The sequence below is a fragment of the Triplophysa dalaica genome, chromosome 25 (genome assembly GCF_015846415.1).
Source record: "Triplophysa dalaica isolate WHDGS20190420 chromosome 25, ASM1584641v1, whole genome shotgun sequence".
Taxonomy (NCBI): domain Eukaryota; kingdom Metazoa; phylum Chordata; class Actinopteri; order Cypriniformes; family Nemacheilidae; genus Triplophysa; species Triplophysa dalaica.
Window position 1 is genome coordinate 16,335,802 of NC_079566.1, and position 17,375 is coordinate 16,353,176.

A 17,375-nucleotide genomic window follows, 5' to 3' on the forward strand; every position below is an offset into this window, starting at 1 on the left:
TTCACACTAGAGCTGAGCAAACACAATCTGGCAAAATATTTGATTTTCTACGATGTCCTACACACTCGCAGGAGCTAACCATGCAATATTATTTTAGTTTACTAAAGTTCAAACTTTGAAATCGTCTCTGTTCATTGAAATCATATAAAATATTGACCTAAAAATTATTTGAAAAAAAACTTAAAAAAAAACGGAAATAAGTTTAAAGCGCAAAAACTAAAATAATAAACAAAAACTAAATTAGAAATCAATTAATATTATATAACAACATCAAAAATAAACCGATAAATTATAAAATGATAAAAGATAAAAGCTCATTTAAAATAATTATAAAAAACAAATCAAACTAAAACTTAAATCAAAACTGTACTAGGTCGAGGATGTATTTGTTGATATTTAATAATCGTTTGTTAACATATTTTACGCAGTATTAAAAGTAAATATATGATGATTCATGTACTTCAGTTGTTGAACTGTGGGCGGGTACGATCATAACTGTGAACTTATTTTCATGTTACTAGTTTCATAACACTTTCATGTTCAGTGTTGAACATCATGAAATATGAACTTTTGGTTGTAGGTTGGCAGCACGTGTGTAAAGAATGTATTCTGTTCATCATCACTCATCTCTCTCAATCTCAAACTGACCTCCGCAGGCAGAGCGATGAAGCATGTCAAAGACGCTGTGTTCACGCCAGTGGGCGGAGCTAGAAGGGGCGTGCCCAAAGTACTGGTGGTGCTGACGGATGGGCGTTCCCAAGACGACGTCCTTCTTGTGTCCCGGGAGATCCAGGTGGAAGGTGAGTCGCCATGGAAACCCTCTCATGGCAACCCTCTGTCGCCATGACCCAAACTTCTAGTTGTCAGTAATGTTTGTTTTGCGCAGGTTATATCGTGTTTGCCATCGGTTTTTCTGATGCTGATTACGGCGAGCTGGTAAGTATTGCCAGCAAACCCAGCGAGAGACATGTGTTCTTCGTGGACGATCTCGACGCCTTCAGAAAGATTGAAGAGAAGCTCATCACATTTGTGTGTGAGGCCGCATCAGCAAGTAAGGGTGCCTGTGCGTGTGCATGTGTTCATGCCTGTGTGTGCGTGCGTACATGTGTGTGCACGTGTTTGTGTCTGTCTGTGTGTGCATCTGTGTGTGTGTCTGTGTGCATGCGGACGTTCGTGCGTGTAAAAGAGTGAGTGAGTGTTTATTTACCTCTATATGAGGCTAGAAATATACTTCATAACTTTTTGTTAAAGGCTTATTGTGGTTGTTGGTTGTTGGATTATTGTGAATTAGCCTCATGAAATGTCTCTGTTTAGCCCCATAAGTAAACGTGTGTTTGTGTGTGTTTGTGACTGTGAGTGTATTTCTAAGTGTTTGTGTGCTTTTGTCTGTAGCGTGTCCATCTGTACCTATGAGTGGCAGCACATTACCAGGTAACACACACACACACACACACAACATTCTGAAGAAACTCTTAACAGTGAACATGCTCCTCATGGGGTATATGCACAATGGACCATGACGTGCTTCAGCCAGCAAGGTCATTTGGTGATGTACCTGAAGTGCTCCTTCTTCTTGGTTGTGGACATATGGAGAAATGTTTTTTAATAGTTAGACTCACGCTGTTGATCGTAATCCTATGAGCATCCTGAAGATTCTAGCGGAAGTACGTCATCGACCTGTTTGCACAGTAGTTCTGCACACATCTTCAGTCCTCAGAGGACTTTATTAACACTCTCTCTCTCTCACACAGGCTTCAGGATGATGGAGATGTTTGGTTTGGTGGATCACATGTACAGCAGTGTGAACGGTGTCTCCATGCAACCTGGTACCTTTAACAGTTACAGCAGCTACAGACTGAGCAGTGACAATCTAATCACACAACCCACCAGGTGAACACACACACACACACACACACACGTGAGTTCAGAGCTTGATCTGTGTGAGGTGGACGTCTGGTGTGGTTTGCGGGTGTTGTGTTTCTTTGGGATGTGTAGGAGTGTGTTCAGAGATGGTATCTGACACACACTGATGTGAATCAATCCACTTGCCTCTAGATTAATCCATCCGGAGGGTCTGCCATCAGACTACACCATCACAATGCTTTTCCGGCTGCTTCCAGAGACCCCTAAGGAGCCATTTGCATTGTGGGAAATCCTGAACAGCAACAACGAGCCATTAGTGGGTGTGATTCTGGACAGTGAGTGACATCATCATCATCATCAAGTGTTTGTGTGTGCATGTTTGGGTGATGTCTCTACTCCTCACTTGATTTCACAGATGAGGGGAAGACTTTGACCTTCTTCAACACAGACTATAACGGTGATTTCCAGGCGGTGACGTTTGAGGGGGCCGAAATTCAGAAACTCTTTTACGGCAGTTTTCATAAGGTCTGAGCTCACACACTCATTTCTGTCCATCAGGTAACGCTTGTGAAACAGCTGGAGATGAAACTTCATCTTTTATGATCTCATCATGTGATTATAACATCAACACAATAAGATAGTTTGTACTGCTGTAACTGTGTGTGTGTGCAGCTCCACATCGCAGTGAGTAAGACCTCGGCTCTGGTGATGGTTGACTGTAAGTCAGTGGGGGAGAAATCTATTAATGCTGCCAGTAACATCAGCACTGATGGTTTGGAGGTGTTGGGCAGGACGGTTCGATCCAGAGGATCCAAAGTCAACTCTGCACCGGTACTATGTGTGTTTGCGTGTGTGTGCGCGCGTGTGTGTGTTGTTTTTGGTCTGGTTACAGTGAGTTTAGTGTTGTAATAACAGAGTTGCTTTGTGTTCAGTTTCTGCTGCAATCGTTTGATATTGTATGTAGCACATCATGGGCCAGACGGGACAAATGCTGTGAGCTGCCCAACCTGGTGAGTGTGTGTGTGTGTTAAAATGACACTCAACATTGACATTGTTTATCTCACTACAGTGTGAGTCACGTGTTTGTGTTCTTCATGAGCGGCTTGTGTAACACAAGAGTGTTTCAGCACAAAACTTTTGGTCGTATGTCAAGTGTTTTTTGTGTCGTCAGAGGAAGGAATCCGATTGTCCAGCCCTGCCCCGTGCCTGCACCTGCACACAGGACAGCAAGGGACCCCCTGGCCCCACGGGACCCCCTGTATGAGCTCAGCATCCATACAAATGATAACTTACAGACCTGCAGATCACCATCACTGACTCTGTGTGTGTGTGTGTGTTCAGGGAGGTCCTGGTATCAGAGGAGCTCGAGGAGATCGAGGAGAACCTGGACCCGGGGTACAGTATATTACCTACAATCACACTTCTCCAGAATAAAGGATAACTCAACTTTATATATAAAGAGCTCTTTTACTATTTTGATTGTTATAAACCAGCTGTACAAGAAACATATTGACTAATAGCAAACATTAAAGTTATACAAGTAAAAACAAAGAATAAACACACACACACACACTGGTTTTTACACACCCACATGCAAAAAAACATGAACTCACAACTTTACACACACGGAACACAAAATACAAACACACAGAGTGTTTATCACAGAGAAGCACACATTTAAGAGAAAGATGAGAGAAACACAGCTCAAACATTAAACTGACTATATATTCCTGTATGCAATAAAACATAAATTCAGCAGAATGTTACATTTAAAGTGATATCAGTAATACAAAAACTTAAAATTGTAAAGCTGATTTCAGCAGCCCCCCCACCGGTCAGTCAAACAGTGCACAACAGTATGCAAACGGTGCGAGGAACCCAAAACTCCAATGGAAAAACCCTCGGGAGAACCCAAATCCAAACAGAGGAACCAGTTCTCCTCTGACACCAGTGCTGCATCTCCACAAGCTCCACTGTGCTTACACAACTAGGCTAAAGAAACATAAAATAAACATCCTAAAACTGTAGATAATAGGGTTAATATGATCGTTTATATTCTAAAAGCAGTTGACACTTTGTAGAGGATTCGTTAACACTGAAGTCAGGCAGAGAATAACCTGAGATGAGAAACACATCATCATTACAAAAACAGATATCACCATGAAACATTACAGACACATCTCTGCAGTGCCAAACATCGTCTGTGTGTGTGTGTGTGAGTATGTGTGTTGTCATCCCATAAAGGTAAAAAATCTCTCTCGCGCACCTTCTCCGGATCTGTTCCACCGATGTGGAATGATCTGCCCACTGCTACAAGATCTGCAGATTCTGTAGCCATCTTTAAGAAACGCCTGAAAACACATCTCTTCCACCAACATCTGACTGATCTGTTCTGACTCTTTTCTTCTCTACTCTTTTCTTCTCTACCCAAAAAAAAAAGTATGAATGAATGATTCTGTATACTGTGTTAGGCTATATGAGACCAGTCTTCTTTTTGATTGCACTTATGCTTTTGTTGTACTTGTGCTGTCCCCATTGCTTCCATTACCTACCCCACTTGTACGTCGCTTTGGATAAAAGCGTCTGCTAAATGACTAAATGTAAATGTAAATGTTGTAGGGTCCTGTTGGTCTTGTAGGTGATGCTGGAGTTCCAGGTACTCAGGGTCCCCCCGGATCCCCGGGGCCCAGTGGACGCTCCATCAGAGGCCCTCAAGTAATGTCACACATTCACAGTTCAAAGCGACACAGACTGCACTCGAGCTTCACCTATGATCAGTGTGTGCGGTCTCTAGAATATCAATCCTTAATAACCTGCTGCCTTGAATTTCCTTGAACATTTTATTACAATTTCTATCATAACATCTCAGACAACAATCTGACTTCACAGACACTTTTAACACATGGACTAATATCAAAGGCAATGAGATCATGTTAAGTTTAGACTGAACCCTGTTTGTGTGTTTAGGGGGCCCCCGGTGAGACGGGGCAGAAAGGTGAGGCGGGCCCTCCAGGGTCTCAGGTAAAGAGACAATCAGAAACCACACCTTCTTGTGCTCTCTCTCTCTTTACCGATCACGTCTCATGTTTGTGATGTGTTCCTGTAGGGTGTTCCAGGCACTCCAGGGCCAGCAGGACGTGACGGGCCCCAAGGACACCGGGTAACACACCTGACACGTGAGAAATAACTCTGATTATATAGACTGTGTGGTGACTTGTTTCTCATCCTCCACAGGGCCTGACGGGGAAAGATGGGCCTCAGGGAAGAGATGGACCCCGGGGAACCATAGTGAGTCAAAACAACACACACACAGTGTACAGTACAGTTTAGATTTGTTATGTGTGCTACTGTATTCAGTGGTTCTATCAGGGTTGTTATGGAAACGGGGTAAGGGTCCTGTGAAAGCTTCTATTTGTTGAAGTGTGATGTAGAACTGACTTTGGTCTCTTCAACAGGGAGGTCCGGGAGCTCCAGGAGCCCCAGGAGAAAACGGCCCCCCAGGACCTACAGGACACCAGGGTCCTCCGGTGCGTCTCGTTGTCTGTGTGTGTGTGTGTGAGCAGGTGACTGATATTAAAGTCCTCTCTGTCTTTCAGGGTATCCTAGGAGCTAAAGGAGAGAAGGGTGAGAGGGTGAGTGGTCTCTTGTCACTGATCTAGACTCGGAGCTTGTCACAGTATAATTGACAGAAGGCTGAAGTGTTTGTTTATAACAGGGTGATGTGCAGTCAACAGCGTCTGTTCAGGCCATCGCCAGACAAGTATGTGAGCAACTCATTCAGAGTGAGTCTTCACACACACACATGCACTTGCTCAACATGACCCGTTTTTGTGTTTGTGTAACGTGTCGTTCTCTGCTGAATCACAGGTCACATGGCACGTTACAACTCCATCCTAAATCACGTTCCCAGTCAGCCGGTCTCTATCCGCACCGTGCCCGGCCCTCCAGGAGAGTCCGGACGACCAGGAGCCCCAGGACCTCAGGGAGAGCAGGGCCCCTCTGGGCGACCTGGATTTCCTGGCAGTAATGGAGAGAACGGCCAGCCGGGAGGCAGAGGTGACGGTTGAATGTTTGACTTTATAGCATGCAAAAATCACCCAACATTCATTCAGTGCGGTGGAGTAACTTACAGTTCTCAGCTCTGAATCTGAAGTGTGTGTGTGTGTGTGTGTGTGTCATCAGGTCCTCCAGGTGAGAAAGGAGAGAAAGGGAGTCCAGGTGTGGGTGTGCAGGGACCCCGGGGAGCTGCTGGGCCTCCAGGTAAACACACACCACACCTGATACTCCTCATACCATCCATCAGGAGACACAAATAAACTCCACATCATTCTGACCGAGCTGAATGTGTTTGTTCTGTTGTCTGTCTTCTTCTAACCCTGTCACTCCGCAGGACCGCCCGGAGAAGGGAGAACAGGAAGTCCAGGAGCTTCTGGTCGTCCTGGTAACCCCGGTACTCCCGGCAGACCGGGAATTCCAGGACCCGTGGGTCCGCCCGGACCGCCCGGATATTGTGACCAGAACTCTTGCTTAGGATACAATGTTGGAGGTGAATCTCAAACACACTCGCACACATACTACAAACAAGATTTATGTCCACCCTGCAGGGACGACACAAAAGAATGCGTGTTTATTGCACATTTGTGTTTGTCTTATAGTCATGCGTGTTCATCATGGGTGATTTCTCTGATTGTGGAACTAAACTTGATATTCCAATCTCACGTGACCCTCATGACATGTTGCATTGTGCATGTGCTGCATGAAATGGTCTAACCCGTGTGTGTGCGCGAGAGTGCGCGAGAGTGTGTGTGAGAGTGTGTGTGAGAGTGTGTGAGAGTGTCTGTGAGAGTGTGTGTGAGTGTGTGTGAGAGTGTGTGTGAGAGAGTGTGTGAGAGTGTGTGAGAGTGTGTGAGAGTGTGTGTGAGAGTGTGGCAGTGTGTGTGTGAGAGTGTGTGTGAGTGTGTGTGAGTGTGTGTGAGAGTGTGAGAGAGTGTGTGAGAGTGTGTGAGAGTGTGTGAGAGTGTGTGAGAGTGTGTGAGAGTGTGTGAGAGTGTGTGAGAGTGTGTGAGAGTGTGTGTGAGAGTGTGTGAGAGTGTGTGAGAGTGTGTGAGAGTGTGTGAGAGTGTGTGTGAGTGTGTGTGAGAGTGTGTGTGAGAGTGTGTGTGAGAGTGTGTGAGAGAGTGTGAGAGAGTGTGTGAGAGTGTGTGAGAGAGTGTGTGAGAGAGTGTGAGAGAGTGTGAGAGAGTGTGTGAGAGAGTGTGTGTGAGAGAGTGTGAGAGAGTGTGTGAGAGTGTGTGAGAGAGTGTGTAAGAGTGTGTGAGAGAGTGTGTGTGAGAGAGAGTGTGAGAGAGTGTGAGAGTGTGTGAGAGTGTGTGAGAGAGTGTGAGAGAGTGTGTGAGAGTGTGTGTGAGAGTGTGTGAGAGAGTGTGAGAGAGTGTGTGAGTGTGTGTGAGAGAGTGTGTAAGAGTGTGTGACAGTGTGTGACAGTGTGTGACAGTGTGTGAGAGAGTGTGTGAGACTGTGTGAGAGAGTGTGAGAGAGTGTGTGAGAGAGTGTGAGAGAGTGTGTAAGAGTGTGTGACAGTGTGTGACAGTGTGTGACAGTGTGTGTGAGAGTGTGTGAGAGAGTGTGAGAGAGTGTGTGAGAGAGTGTGTGAGAGTGTGTGAGAGACTGTGTGAGAGAGTGTGAGAGAGTGTGTGAGAGAGTGTGGAAGAGTGTGGAAGAGTGTGTGACAGTGTGTGACAGTGTGTGAGAGAGTGTGTGAGAGTGTGTGAGAGAGTGTGTGAGAGTGTGTGAGAGAGTGTGTGAGAGTGTGTGAGAGAGTGTGTGAGAGAGTGTGTGAGAGTGTGTGTGAGAGTGTGTGAGAGTGTGTGAGAGTGTGAGAGAGTGTGTGACAGTGTGTGTGAGAGTGTGTGAGAGTGTGTGAGAGTGTGTGTGAGAGAGTGTGAGAGTGTGTGAGAGTGTGTGAGAGTGTGTGAGAGTGCGTGAGAGTGCGTGACAGTGCGTGAGAGTGCGTGACAGTGCGTGCGTGCGTGTGAGAGTGCGTGCGTGCGTGTTTGTGTTTGTTGTATATTTATTTTGACACTATTTTTCATGAATATGTTGCTGAAGGCTTTAATGTCTCATGACATGTTTACAGGATTGCAGGAGATTATTTCAGCTGTGATGTGTTAGATAAACTCTTCACTGACACCTATGAAAGTTTGTTTGTACAGTAAGTGTAGTAGTGTAGTGTTGTGTCTAGTGTGAGTGTGATGTTGAGTTTAATGAAGTTTTGTTGTGGAAATGATTTAAAGATCACCCATCAATTAAGCGATTGTGTGCTTGTCATTGATCTGTGCTTGATTCCGGATGTGTAGTGTAGTGTAGTGTAGTGTAGTGTAGTGTAGTGTAGTGTAGTGTAGTGTAGTGTAGTGTAGCTGTGACTGTGCTGCTTGCATGCGTTGTGTGGGTCAGAAAGGGCTTTTGACTGACAGAGATGTGCCTGTAGAACAGCTGCCGGCCAGCTCGTACCAGCCGTTTGGACCGGAGGGTGAAGCGGAAGAGGACGACCCGTACGGCAGCTACGCCTCTTACTATCAGCCCAACTATCCCGAGCCCCGACCCGTCCAGCCCGACGATCCCGTCATCACGCGTGAGGTAGAGGAGCTGCGCTCGCCTGGGATACAGCGCCACGCACGCAGCCTCGCAGGGCGCCGCCGCGACACGCGTTCTAACCTGTCGTAACCACGGCAACAGAGAAAGCGTCATGTGTGGCGTGATGTTTACAAGACAAAGTGAAGACTTTAGCATCTTTAAATCATTCTCTGTTTCTCTGGATGATTCAGTTGCAGATGTAAAGCTAAGCTGTGTTTTGTAGTTAGATGATGTGCACCTGAACCACAGATCTTTAGACGTCACATCACATCACAAAATGTTTGTTTTCATCCTCTGAAATTGGTTAATGTTGTTGATTTAGAATTATGACATTCTTTACATGATTTAGCCAACATGTGCTCACAACATTTTGACATTTTTTATGTTTTTTTTCTTGCATTAAATCTTGAATCTGTTTGATTACAATGTTTGTTAGTTATAAACGCAGTTCCTAAGAAAACAAAGATGGTTCAGAATGCATGTAAATATTAAGATGTATTTTTGATCTGTAGTGAGTTTGATGACTGAATGTGTCTGTATAATTAACGGTCAGAGTCCCTCTTAATAAGCTATCATCTGATGCCTTTTTATAATATACAGAATATTTATTTAGCTTCATAAAGTGTTTATTTTTATTACTGAACATGATTTAAATCTCACAGTGGGCAAACATTCTCACCACATCAAGTATTTCTGTATTTTTATAATGGAATGATTTGATATGTTTTAATGAATTATGCTGTTTTTGTCCGGTCTTTGCCTTCTTGTTGCCAAACTTTGAATTAAAAAAATGAATTTACTCTTGAAGTATTACAAAGGGATTGTTTAACATTCTTGAAATCTGTTTCTTTATGTGTGTGTGTGTGTGTGTGTGTGTGTTTTAACAGGTTTAGCAGAAGCACATACATGTTCATTTTAACATTCTGTTATGAACAAACCCAGATGTGTGAAAATTATCCTGTTACATTTTCAATAAGAATAGCAGTGAAAATCATGTTTCAGTCTGCGTTCATATCAAGCCCTCTGATAAAGACTCTAACCACCAGACAACTGGACATCAGATTGAGTGAATGCAGATGTTTCTGATCACAGAGGTTTAGATTAAAACAGGGACGAACATGAAGTGCAAAGGTTTGTCCTCAGGGTCACCACCGCAACACCACATCATCTGCTGTTGGAAATGAAGCTTTTACACGAGATGTTTGTAGAAATCGCTATCAGATTCAGAAATAATTCAATGCTAAAATACTTCACGAGACACTAAAATTAGCTCACGCACACGCACATACACGGTCATTAAAGTAAATGTAAATAAGACAGTGAGTTGCTGGTGAAGTGTGTCAGGTGACATGCAGACTTTACCTCTGACCAACAGATGTCGCTATAAACTCACTTAAACTGCCTGTGTGGCGTTATATCACTCACAACACACACACAGACATTTATCACCCAATATTAATGTAATGTCCTTTAAAACCAAAATAAATGGTGTTCTTATAATAACAAATACATGTGCAAGTGGGGACATTACATAGACTTCCACTGATTTGATCTCAGTCTTATGATATATTCTGTCATCTAAACCCAATCATCACACAGACATGCGCATGACACGAGATTTAAAGAAAAACTGCATCTGACCAAATACTGACCGAGCAGTCAAATAAAACACCTGCTGGTGTGTGTTCTTGAATGGAATCTGAACATTAGTTCGTAATATCTCTAAACACACCGATGGACAACGTCACTGATAAACGTCACTACAAGGGTATTGAATCAAACCTGTTTATTTAAATGTCAGATGTAATCTCTGATCAATAGTTGCTGTCGCGTCTTTTCTCTTTTTGAGCAGAAATAATCACAACTGATGGCAGTTTGTTAAATAAATGTCTTCGTAGATTGATGGAATTCAGGAGAATAATGTCGATGGAAATACCGCGGTGTTTATAGTGAGGCATTAACCGGTTCAAACTGTGTGAATGAAACCCCTTGCGCACGCTCTGACGCGCGCGCTCACGTGTCGGTTCTCGTAGATTTCCCGTGCTCGACTCCCCCCTCACTTCTCGTCTTTGGGTTTTGCCGGTGTTTCTCTGAGCGCGACCGGGACGTCATGACGCTACGCGGGCAAGTTTATAGAGGGTAAGAATCGCGGTTTTAACTTACTGTTACTTTCAGGACCGACCGTGAAAAGTTTTTAGCGAGAGGAATAGCTCGCGCCTCCCGCCACCGGCGAGCGCGCTACCGCTGGACCCGAACTCTGAGCTCACGCCGCTAGCCGATTAGCCGTTCATCACTTCTGTCCTCACGAGCTCCAGCCGTTAAACACGAGCGTGTGTGTGTGTGTATAGATGATGTTCGGTGACACGAGCCTCATTCATTCGTTATTGAACATGACATCTGTCACACATGATTCATGATGTAAGTGATGCTTGTTTTCTGTGCATGACGTGTATAATCAGACACCGAGTGTGATTGGTCAGTCTGTCTAGAAGCGCTTATTTTAGGTTAGTTACAGTAAACAATGTTTGTAGAAATGTTATTATCTTCCATTCAAAAATATACAGTATATAACACATAAAAACGGTCTTAACTTTCAAAGGCTCAAACATCATCATATAATTAAATTCCGTTTTTCTCAAATATTGTCCGTTTAGAGAATGAATGAAGTGATGTTGACTTGTCCTGATAAATAATGATCATGATGATGTCACTGCTGAATGGACCAATCACGCTCAGAAGGTCAGACAGGTGCACACTTGTGCGCGAGAGTAGTAATACTCAGCTGGAGTCTGTCGTCAGTCAGTCACATAAATCTGCCGTCACACGTTTCCAAGGTAACACAAGATTCACAAAAGTACAGCAGACGCTGTGTCAGGATTACATGCTACACTAGGGTAAGGACTACACACACACACACACACATTTTGTCAGTCAGAGTAACAGATGAAGAGATGTTGAATTCTCACTGACTGAGGGTTTTTATAGGTGTGTGTGTGCGCGCGCGCGCGGTGTCAAGTGAATATTGAATTTGGCTGGAGATGGAATTCCTGTCTGATTGGGTGTGGATGTGTGGGCGGGGCTCACAGACAGGAACTCTTGAATCAAGTGAAATGAAGCCGACATGAGACGTGAATGAAGTGTGTTGTTTATGTCACTCCAGTGTTTTCAAATGGACCTCAAAAAAGACTCCTGTCGGTCATCTTTGTTAGATTTCCTTTGATTCTAGATAACATCAATATTAAGTTGCATATTATTAGAGAAATGTTTCTAAATGTTAAAATCTTGCTGTTATTGTATAGTTTGAAATGATCAGAGTTGTGTTGTGTTGACAGTGTTTATGGTGGTGAAGTTACGACAGTGATTGAAACTGAAGCTTTAGTTGAGTTTTGTACCTGAGTCTGATGTTCATTCACCTGAGGCTGGGCAGCGGTTGCTATGGTAACAGTGTGTAGAGTCTGGAGGGAGAACTGATATGAGAATGAGTCTGATGTGAATGATTTCAGATTTTAAACCATGTTGAAATGATAGTTAAGTTCACACGTGTTCAAAGCCATGATGAAAGTGAATTATCATAAAAGTGTCTTTCTTTTTTGCTGGTGTGATTTGTGTGCTTTATAACACCACACAACAGCTTTGTGTGATTCTGAGACATAATGTTGCGGGTTCAGAATGACATGAGCTGGAGTCAATGATGCCACACAGTGAAGTGCCATGTATTCAGTTGGACAGCAGCTGTGTGTGTGCGTGTGCGGGTGTGTGCAGGTGTGTGTGGTATCATTCCAGGACCGTGCCGGAGTCTCATGCATCTCATGCATTCCAGCAGTCTTGATTGTGATTGGCTCATCACTCACACATTCACGGGTGACTTTCCTCCAGCACGCCTGTCTAATTAAACACACACACGTATGTTTCTCCCTGCTGTGCTGGATGCTGTCAGGCCGCTGTAATTAATGAACATACAGCATCACTGGGCTGTCACACACTCACTGTTGCCATAACAACGAGATGGAAATGAAGCTTGGCTTAACATTTTTACATTTCTAATCAGGAGAGAAAGAAAAGCAATTTATTCTCTCCTCCAGCAGCCGTGTGTTCATCACAGCTCATATTAAAATTCTTCATCATGCGCCGCCAAGAGGCTTCGCCGGGTCGCCCTCCGTCTGTTTCATTGATGTTACACACCTGACACAGACGGGTTATCCTCAAGCTTCTGATGGCACTTGTGTGTTTTGTATTGGATCTTGAATGATCATGTGTATCATTTGACTCACTTTTCACTAAAACCAAAGTTTTAAATCACAAGCTGAAGTGATACAAACAAACACACATTTTGTGTCATGTCATCTTCAAAGTTGTGTGGGTTTCATTTTTGATTATCTCAGAAATTACACCTGTGTGTGTGTGTTTGCATGTGTGTGTTTGTGTGTGCACGCGCTGCAGACCTTGAGCATGTCTCTATTTGAGCTCAAACTTCTGTGATTCATTTCAAATCAATACAAACCTGTTTCACATTTTTCACATGTTGACAAGAACCTGAGCATCCTCACTTTTCTCTCTCTAGCTGTGTTTCGTCTTTCTCTGTGTAGAACTGAACTCACGTCTCTTGTGTTATTCATCGTGTTGATCATCAGAAGTCAGTTTCTGGAGCTAAAGCCTTTTTTCTCTCAAAAACTCTTGAATAATAAAAGCATGACTCAGATGAACTTTAATGTCATTTCAGTAGAGGGAGGATGGAATCTTTTATTCATGGGATGTTGGGTATGTGTAAGCATGTGTCTTCTAGCACAACCACAGCATTTGATGATGATGATGTGATTTAATCCTGATGTTTTCTTTATTTGTTCTCTGTGTGCAGGTGAGATCTTCATGAAAATCTGTTTGACAGCTGATGCTCCCCGTCTGAGGGAGTGTCCCGACCCTCACCCTGACCCCCCCTCACCTCACTAAACTCCATCATCATACCCATCATGTCAAGTCGAAGGAAGTCATTCGTCCCGTGTATGGTTCTTGCAGCTGAATCATCTAAAGATGAAGAGCAGAGTTCCTTCTTCGTGCTAAACCGACACAACTCTGGAGAGCATGAGGACTCCTCTCCATCTGAAGGACCTTTTCATATCCTCTACCGCTGCAGCGTCTGCAGTTTCAGTGCCACCGACTCTGACATGCTCTCATATCATCACACAACACAACATCCAGACAGGAGGTTCAAGCAGATCACACTGAATGAATCTGTTCTTCAGGAACCTGAGGGTGCAGGAGATGACCCGCCACGTGATCAAGCACAGGTGGACAGTCTTGTAGAGAGTCTGATGTTGAAGGATGACATCAGAGCAGTGACTGTAAATGGTACAATCATCATTCCAGAACCCATGTGCCACGTCACACCTCTGTTACGGCGACCTCCTGACCTCAGCACAACTCCAACACTGGCGGTTCCTCTTTACACCAACAAGTACAATCCAGATCTCGACGCCAACTCGGCGCTCATGGCCTCTTTCAACAGATTCCCTTACCCCACCCACACAGAGCTCTCGTGGCTCACAGCTGACTCAAAACACCCTGAAGAACAGATCAGAGTCTGGTTCACCACGCAGCGTCTGAAACAAGGCATCACCTGGTCACCTGAAGAGGTTGAAGAAGCCCGTAAGACGCTGTTCAATGGCTGTGCATGGCCTCCTCGGCACACCTCACCACACAAACTCAGTCGGTCTGATGGTCATGTGACTGGAGCAGCAGGCAGTCGGACACTTTCTTTACAAACACCTCTGTTGACGTCAGACATCGAACGGAGCGTGTGTGAGAGCTTGTTTATGATGCCATCTCCAGCCCCTCCTGTGTTCACAGAGAGAAAAAGATCCAGCTCCGCTTCTTTTCTCGCCTCACATTTTAAGATTCCTGCTGTTGCATCTTGGGAGAAAGCGCTGACGGTTCCATCTAAAGAGAAGATATGTGTGGAACGTCCAGCAAGACTTCCTATGACACCGCTAGTGTCCACCAATCTAAAAAGATCTGCTGTTCTTCAGCTAATGAACTCCTACACAGATAAGCGCAGTGATATGAGTTTACCTTCCCATGTCAGCAGACCAGCAGTCGTCCAATCTCCTCTCTTCCCAGACGCTGCAGAGTCATCCAGACCGCCATCTACATTCACACGCTCCAGCAGTCAGAATGACGTGAGAGAGCGCTCCGTCCCTGCTCACTTTCCTCTGTTGGAGAGAGTGAAGGGCAAGAGTTCTGGACAAATGCAACTGTTAGAGGAGAGTTTTCAGAGGAACAGTTTCCCATCCTTCAATGAAGTGGACCACCTCACCATCGCCAGCGGATTGTCCAGTGAGGAGATCGAAAGCTGGTTCCTGGAGCGACGAGCGCTTCGTGATGATCTGGAGCAAGCCCTGCTGAACTCCATGGGTTGTAGAAAACACAGTCCTGCTCACAGCGAGTCCATGAGTCTGCTCAAACACGTGTGCGTCCAAACGCCATGGCCTGTCCAGCTGCACAAAGGGTTTGCTCACACAGACGTCGTCTATGGGTTCAGGGCTCCGGCGAGTGGACAGGAGGAGATGTTTGGAGAGCGGAAAGGATGCTCGAGGGGAAAACTGCTCACAGAGGAGAACGTCAAAGCCAACAGCTCAGTCACAGAAGAAGAGCGCTTCAACAGAAGGTCCCGTCAACGCTGGCCGTACGTGAACGCTGGTGAAGGAGCTCTGGGCGGAGCGGCGGGTGTCTGTGGAGGTGTAATGCTGTAGCTGAAGATGAGGTGAGTGTTCTTCACTACTTTTATAGACTGTTGATGGCGTTCAAAGCGTGACATGACACACCACTGATGACGTGAACATCTTGAGGGAATCCTATACGTGTGTCATTAAATGTGTTTTGTTCGTCGTCAGTTGTTCATGTATGTTTTCATCTGGTGGTGTAGATGTGCGAGAGATTCTGAGCTGTTGTGTTTTTCTGTCCACAGGTGAGACATGCAGATGCTGTCACAAACACAACAGCTCATGGCTCTTATCAGATGTGTGAGTGTTGTGTGGATGATCTGATGTTGTGCCAAACCTGGACTCATGTATCTACAGTTTGATTCTTGTAAATGTGTATTTTGAACGATTGAATGGGAAATTTTGTTACATTTTTGGAAAGGAGCAAGTTTTAGTGAGGGAACATCTTCTCTATTGTTCACTATATAGACAATGTGCACAATCAGTCCCATTTCACAACACATGAGACAGTCTGGATGTACTTCTGAAGCACACACACACACACACACACACACACACACACACATGTGCGCACACACTATCAATGTTGTTTTGTAAGTGTTGGTCAAATAACACACAGTCCATCTCATGTGCTTGTGTTGTGTTGTGTTGTTGTGTTTGTATGTATCTGCTGATGTGTGGAATAAAGTAAAAGCATGATGTTCATATGTAGTTTACTCCTCTTTAAAGAACTCTGTACTAACACTAAAATCATCACAACATGTTACACACTTATAGACGTCTAAGACTTATAGTTTCTAAAGTGACCAAAGATTAGTGTCCTCATGTGAAGTGAACGCTGCCGTCTGACTTCATACTGTGTCCTCACATTACCCATCACCTATATAAAGCAGATCTCTCACTCTCTCTCACTCTCTCTCTCTCTCTCTCTCTCTCTGTCTCTCACTCTCTCTGTGTGTGTTAGCAGTGAGATATGGTATAAATTAGGTCAGACGTCTGTTCTGTTACATACTGTGACCTCACATTACCTATATAAAGCTCTCTCTGTGTGTGTGTGTGTGTGTGTGTGTGTGTGTGTGTGTTGGAAAACAGGTCAGACGCTGCAGTTGTTGTGTATAACTGTCCTCAGACATCTGTGTGTGTGTGTGTGTGTGTGTGTGTGTGTGACAGATAATAACCATGAAAGAGTCGTGTGAACACTGGAGTGACATGCAGACATACAGCTGAAGAATCACTGAGAAACACACAGTCACGTGACTCTTGTCATGTTTGAACTACTGTAAGAGCTCCAATCAGTGTTATCAGACGCTACATGTGTCTGTCATTCACATCAGACCACACACTTTAACTTTATTGTCCAAACATTCAAGAACCAAATATGTGTGTGTCCGGTGGGTTACACATGTTTTTGTCAAAAGTGACTAACAGATGAAGAACACAAACGTCCAGAATGTGTTTTTTATCTTAATAACTTATCTGTGAGACTGAACCAGAGAGAGATAGAGAGAGAGATATATATTCTGTTGAAATGAATCTGTTTACAGGAGGAGTGCAGAATCGTAAACATGACTCTAAATGCGTCAGAATTATGTGTCTTTAGACCCTTCACAGAATGTTGAAACCCTCAAAATACACTAACCTATAATCAAGAAAAAAACATGATTCAACATGGAAATCGTAATAGGAAACACAGGAGACTGTTGTCAGAAAATGAGATCTAATGTTGACAACGGGGAGTTATTTCAATGAAACTGAAGTCCAGTTTTCTGCAACATTAACAAAGAACAGACTGACTAAATGTGCTTATTTATTCACAACATCACAACTGAAGGCTGAAGTACACTACAAGAGTTTTGCTCAGATCTTCAGTCTGGACTTGTTTCAGAAGTCTGTGTCAGTCTGCAGATTTGATCAGTTTGTGTGTTTCTATCTGAAACTTTCAACAAAATCTAATTAAAGTCTTGTAGTGTTCAAGACATTAATTGTGTTTTTTCAGGTATTGATCAATGATGAAACCACTGAACTGACGTCTTATCAAGAGGCGTTTTATCTGACCGAGACCAAGATGTTAAATAATAAGTGATATGAAAAGATCTTCTTGTTTTTCGGTAAATTCCAGATGCTCCAGATTTGTATTCATCGTGCACAACTCGAACAAGAGTC

General features: G+C 44.0%; 2 protein-coding genes across 6 annotated transcripts in view; both read left to right on the plus strand.

Moving 5' to 3' along the window:
• LOC130415234 (collagen alpha-1(XIV) chain) overlaps window positions 1-9,303 on the plus strand; it is a 32,149-nt gene extending 22,846 nt beyond the window's left edge. Inside the window, exons 29-49 of one of the 2 annotated variants that reach the window (XM_056740792.1) lie at window positions 657-800; window positions 887-1,051; window positions 1,393-1,431; window positions 1,752-1,890; window positions 2,056-2,198; window positions 2,279-2,388; window positions 2,536-2,694; window positions 2,796-2,873; window positions 3,035-3,121; window positions 3,205-3,258; window positions 4,483-4,578; window positions 4,831-4,884; window positions 4,970-5,023; window positions 5,098-5,151; window positions 5,319-5,390; window positions 5,460-5,495; window positions 5,579-5,645; window positions 5,731-5,919; window positions 6,046-6,123; window positions 6,254-6,409; window positions 8,351-9,303. In XM_056740792.1, coding sequence (XP_056596770.1) covers window positions 657-800; window positions 887-1,051; window positions 1,393-1,431; window positions 1,752-1,890; window positions 2,056-2,198; window positions 2,279-2,388; window positions 2,536-2,694; window positions 2,796-2,873; window positions 3,035-3,121; window positions 3,205-3,258; window positions 4,483-4,578; window positions 4,831-4,884; window positions 4,970-5,023; window positions 5,098-5,151; window positions 5,319-5,390; window positions 5,460-5,495; window positions 5,579-5,645; window positions 5,731-5,919; window positions 6,046-6,123; window positions 6,254-6,409; window positions 8,351-8,586 — 2,210 coding nt within the window. In that variant the 3' untranslated portion in view covers window positions 8,587-9,303. The remainder of the gene's footprint in view (window positions 1-656; window positions 801-886; window positions 1,052-1,392; window positions 1,432-1,751; window positions 1,891-2,055; window positions 2,199-2,278; window positions 2,389-2,535; window positions 2,695-2,795; window positions 2,874-3,034; window positions 3,122-3,204; window positions 3,259-4,482; window positions 4,579-4,830; window positions 4,885-4,969; window positions 5,024-5,097; window positions 5,152-5,318; window positions 5,391-5,459; window positions 5,496-5,578; window positions 5,646-5,730; window positions 5,920-6,045; window positions 6,124-6,253; window positions 6,410-8,350) is intronic. The other variant, XM_056740793.1, reaches the window with a different exon arrangement.
• A 1,171-nt stretch (window positions 9,304-10,474) lies between these two features.
• On the plus strand, window positions 10,475-15,917 carry LOC130415270 (zinc fingers and homeoboxes protein 2). Of its 4 annotated transcripts, XM_056740843.1 has the most exons (5): window positions 10,658-10,914; window positions 11,151-11,390; window positions 13,058-13,254; window positions 13,352-15,253; window positions 15,458-15,917. In XM_056740843.1, the coding sequence occupies exon 4, from the start codon at window positions 13,464-13,466 to the stop codon at window positions 15,240-15,242; it is 1,779 nt and encodes a 592-aa protein (XP_056596821.1). In that variant the 5' UTR covers window positions 10,658-10,914; window positions 11,151-11,390; window positions 13,058-13,254; window positions 13,352-13,463; the 3' UTR covers window positions 15,243-15,253; window positions 15,458-15,917. The 4 variants fall into 4 exon arrangements, with proteins under 4 accessions (XP_056596817.1, XP_056596821.1, XP_056596818.1 ...); XM_056740840.1 differs by lacking the exon at window positions 13,058-13,254; XM_056740839.1 differs by lacking the exons at window positions 10,658-10,914; window positions 11,151-11,390; window positions 13,058-13,254 and adding an exon at window positions 10,475-10,635.
• The last annotated feature ends 1,458 nt before the right edge of the window (window positions 15,918-17,375 follow it).

Excerpts from the sequence above, each read along its gene's own strand:
- LOC130415270 (XM_056740839.1), top strand. The coding sequence starts at position 13,464 with ATGTCAAGTCGAAGGAAGTCATTCGTCCCGTGTATGGTTCTTGCAGCT.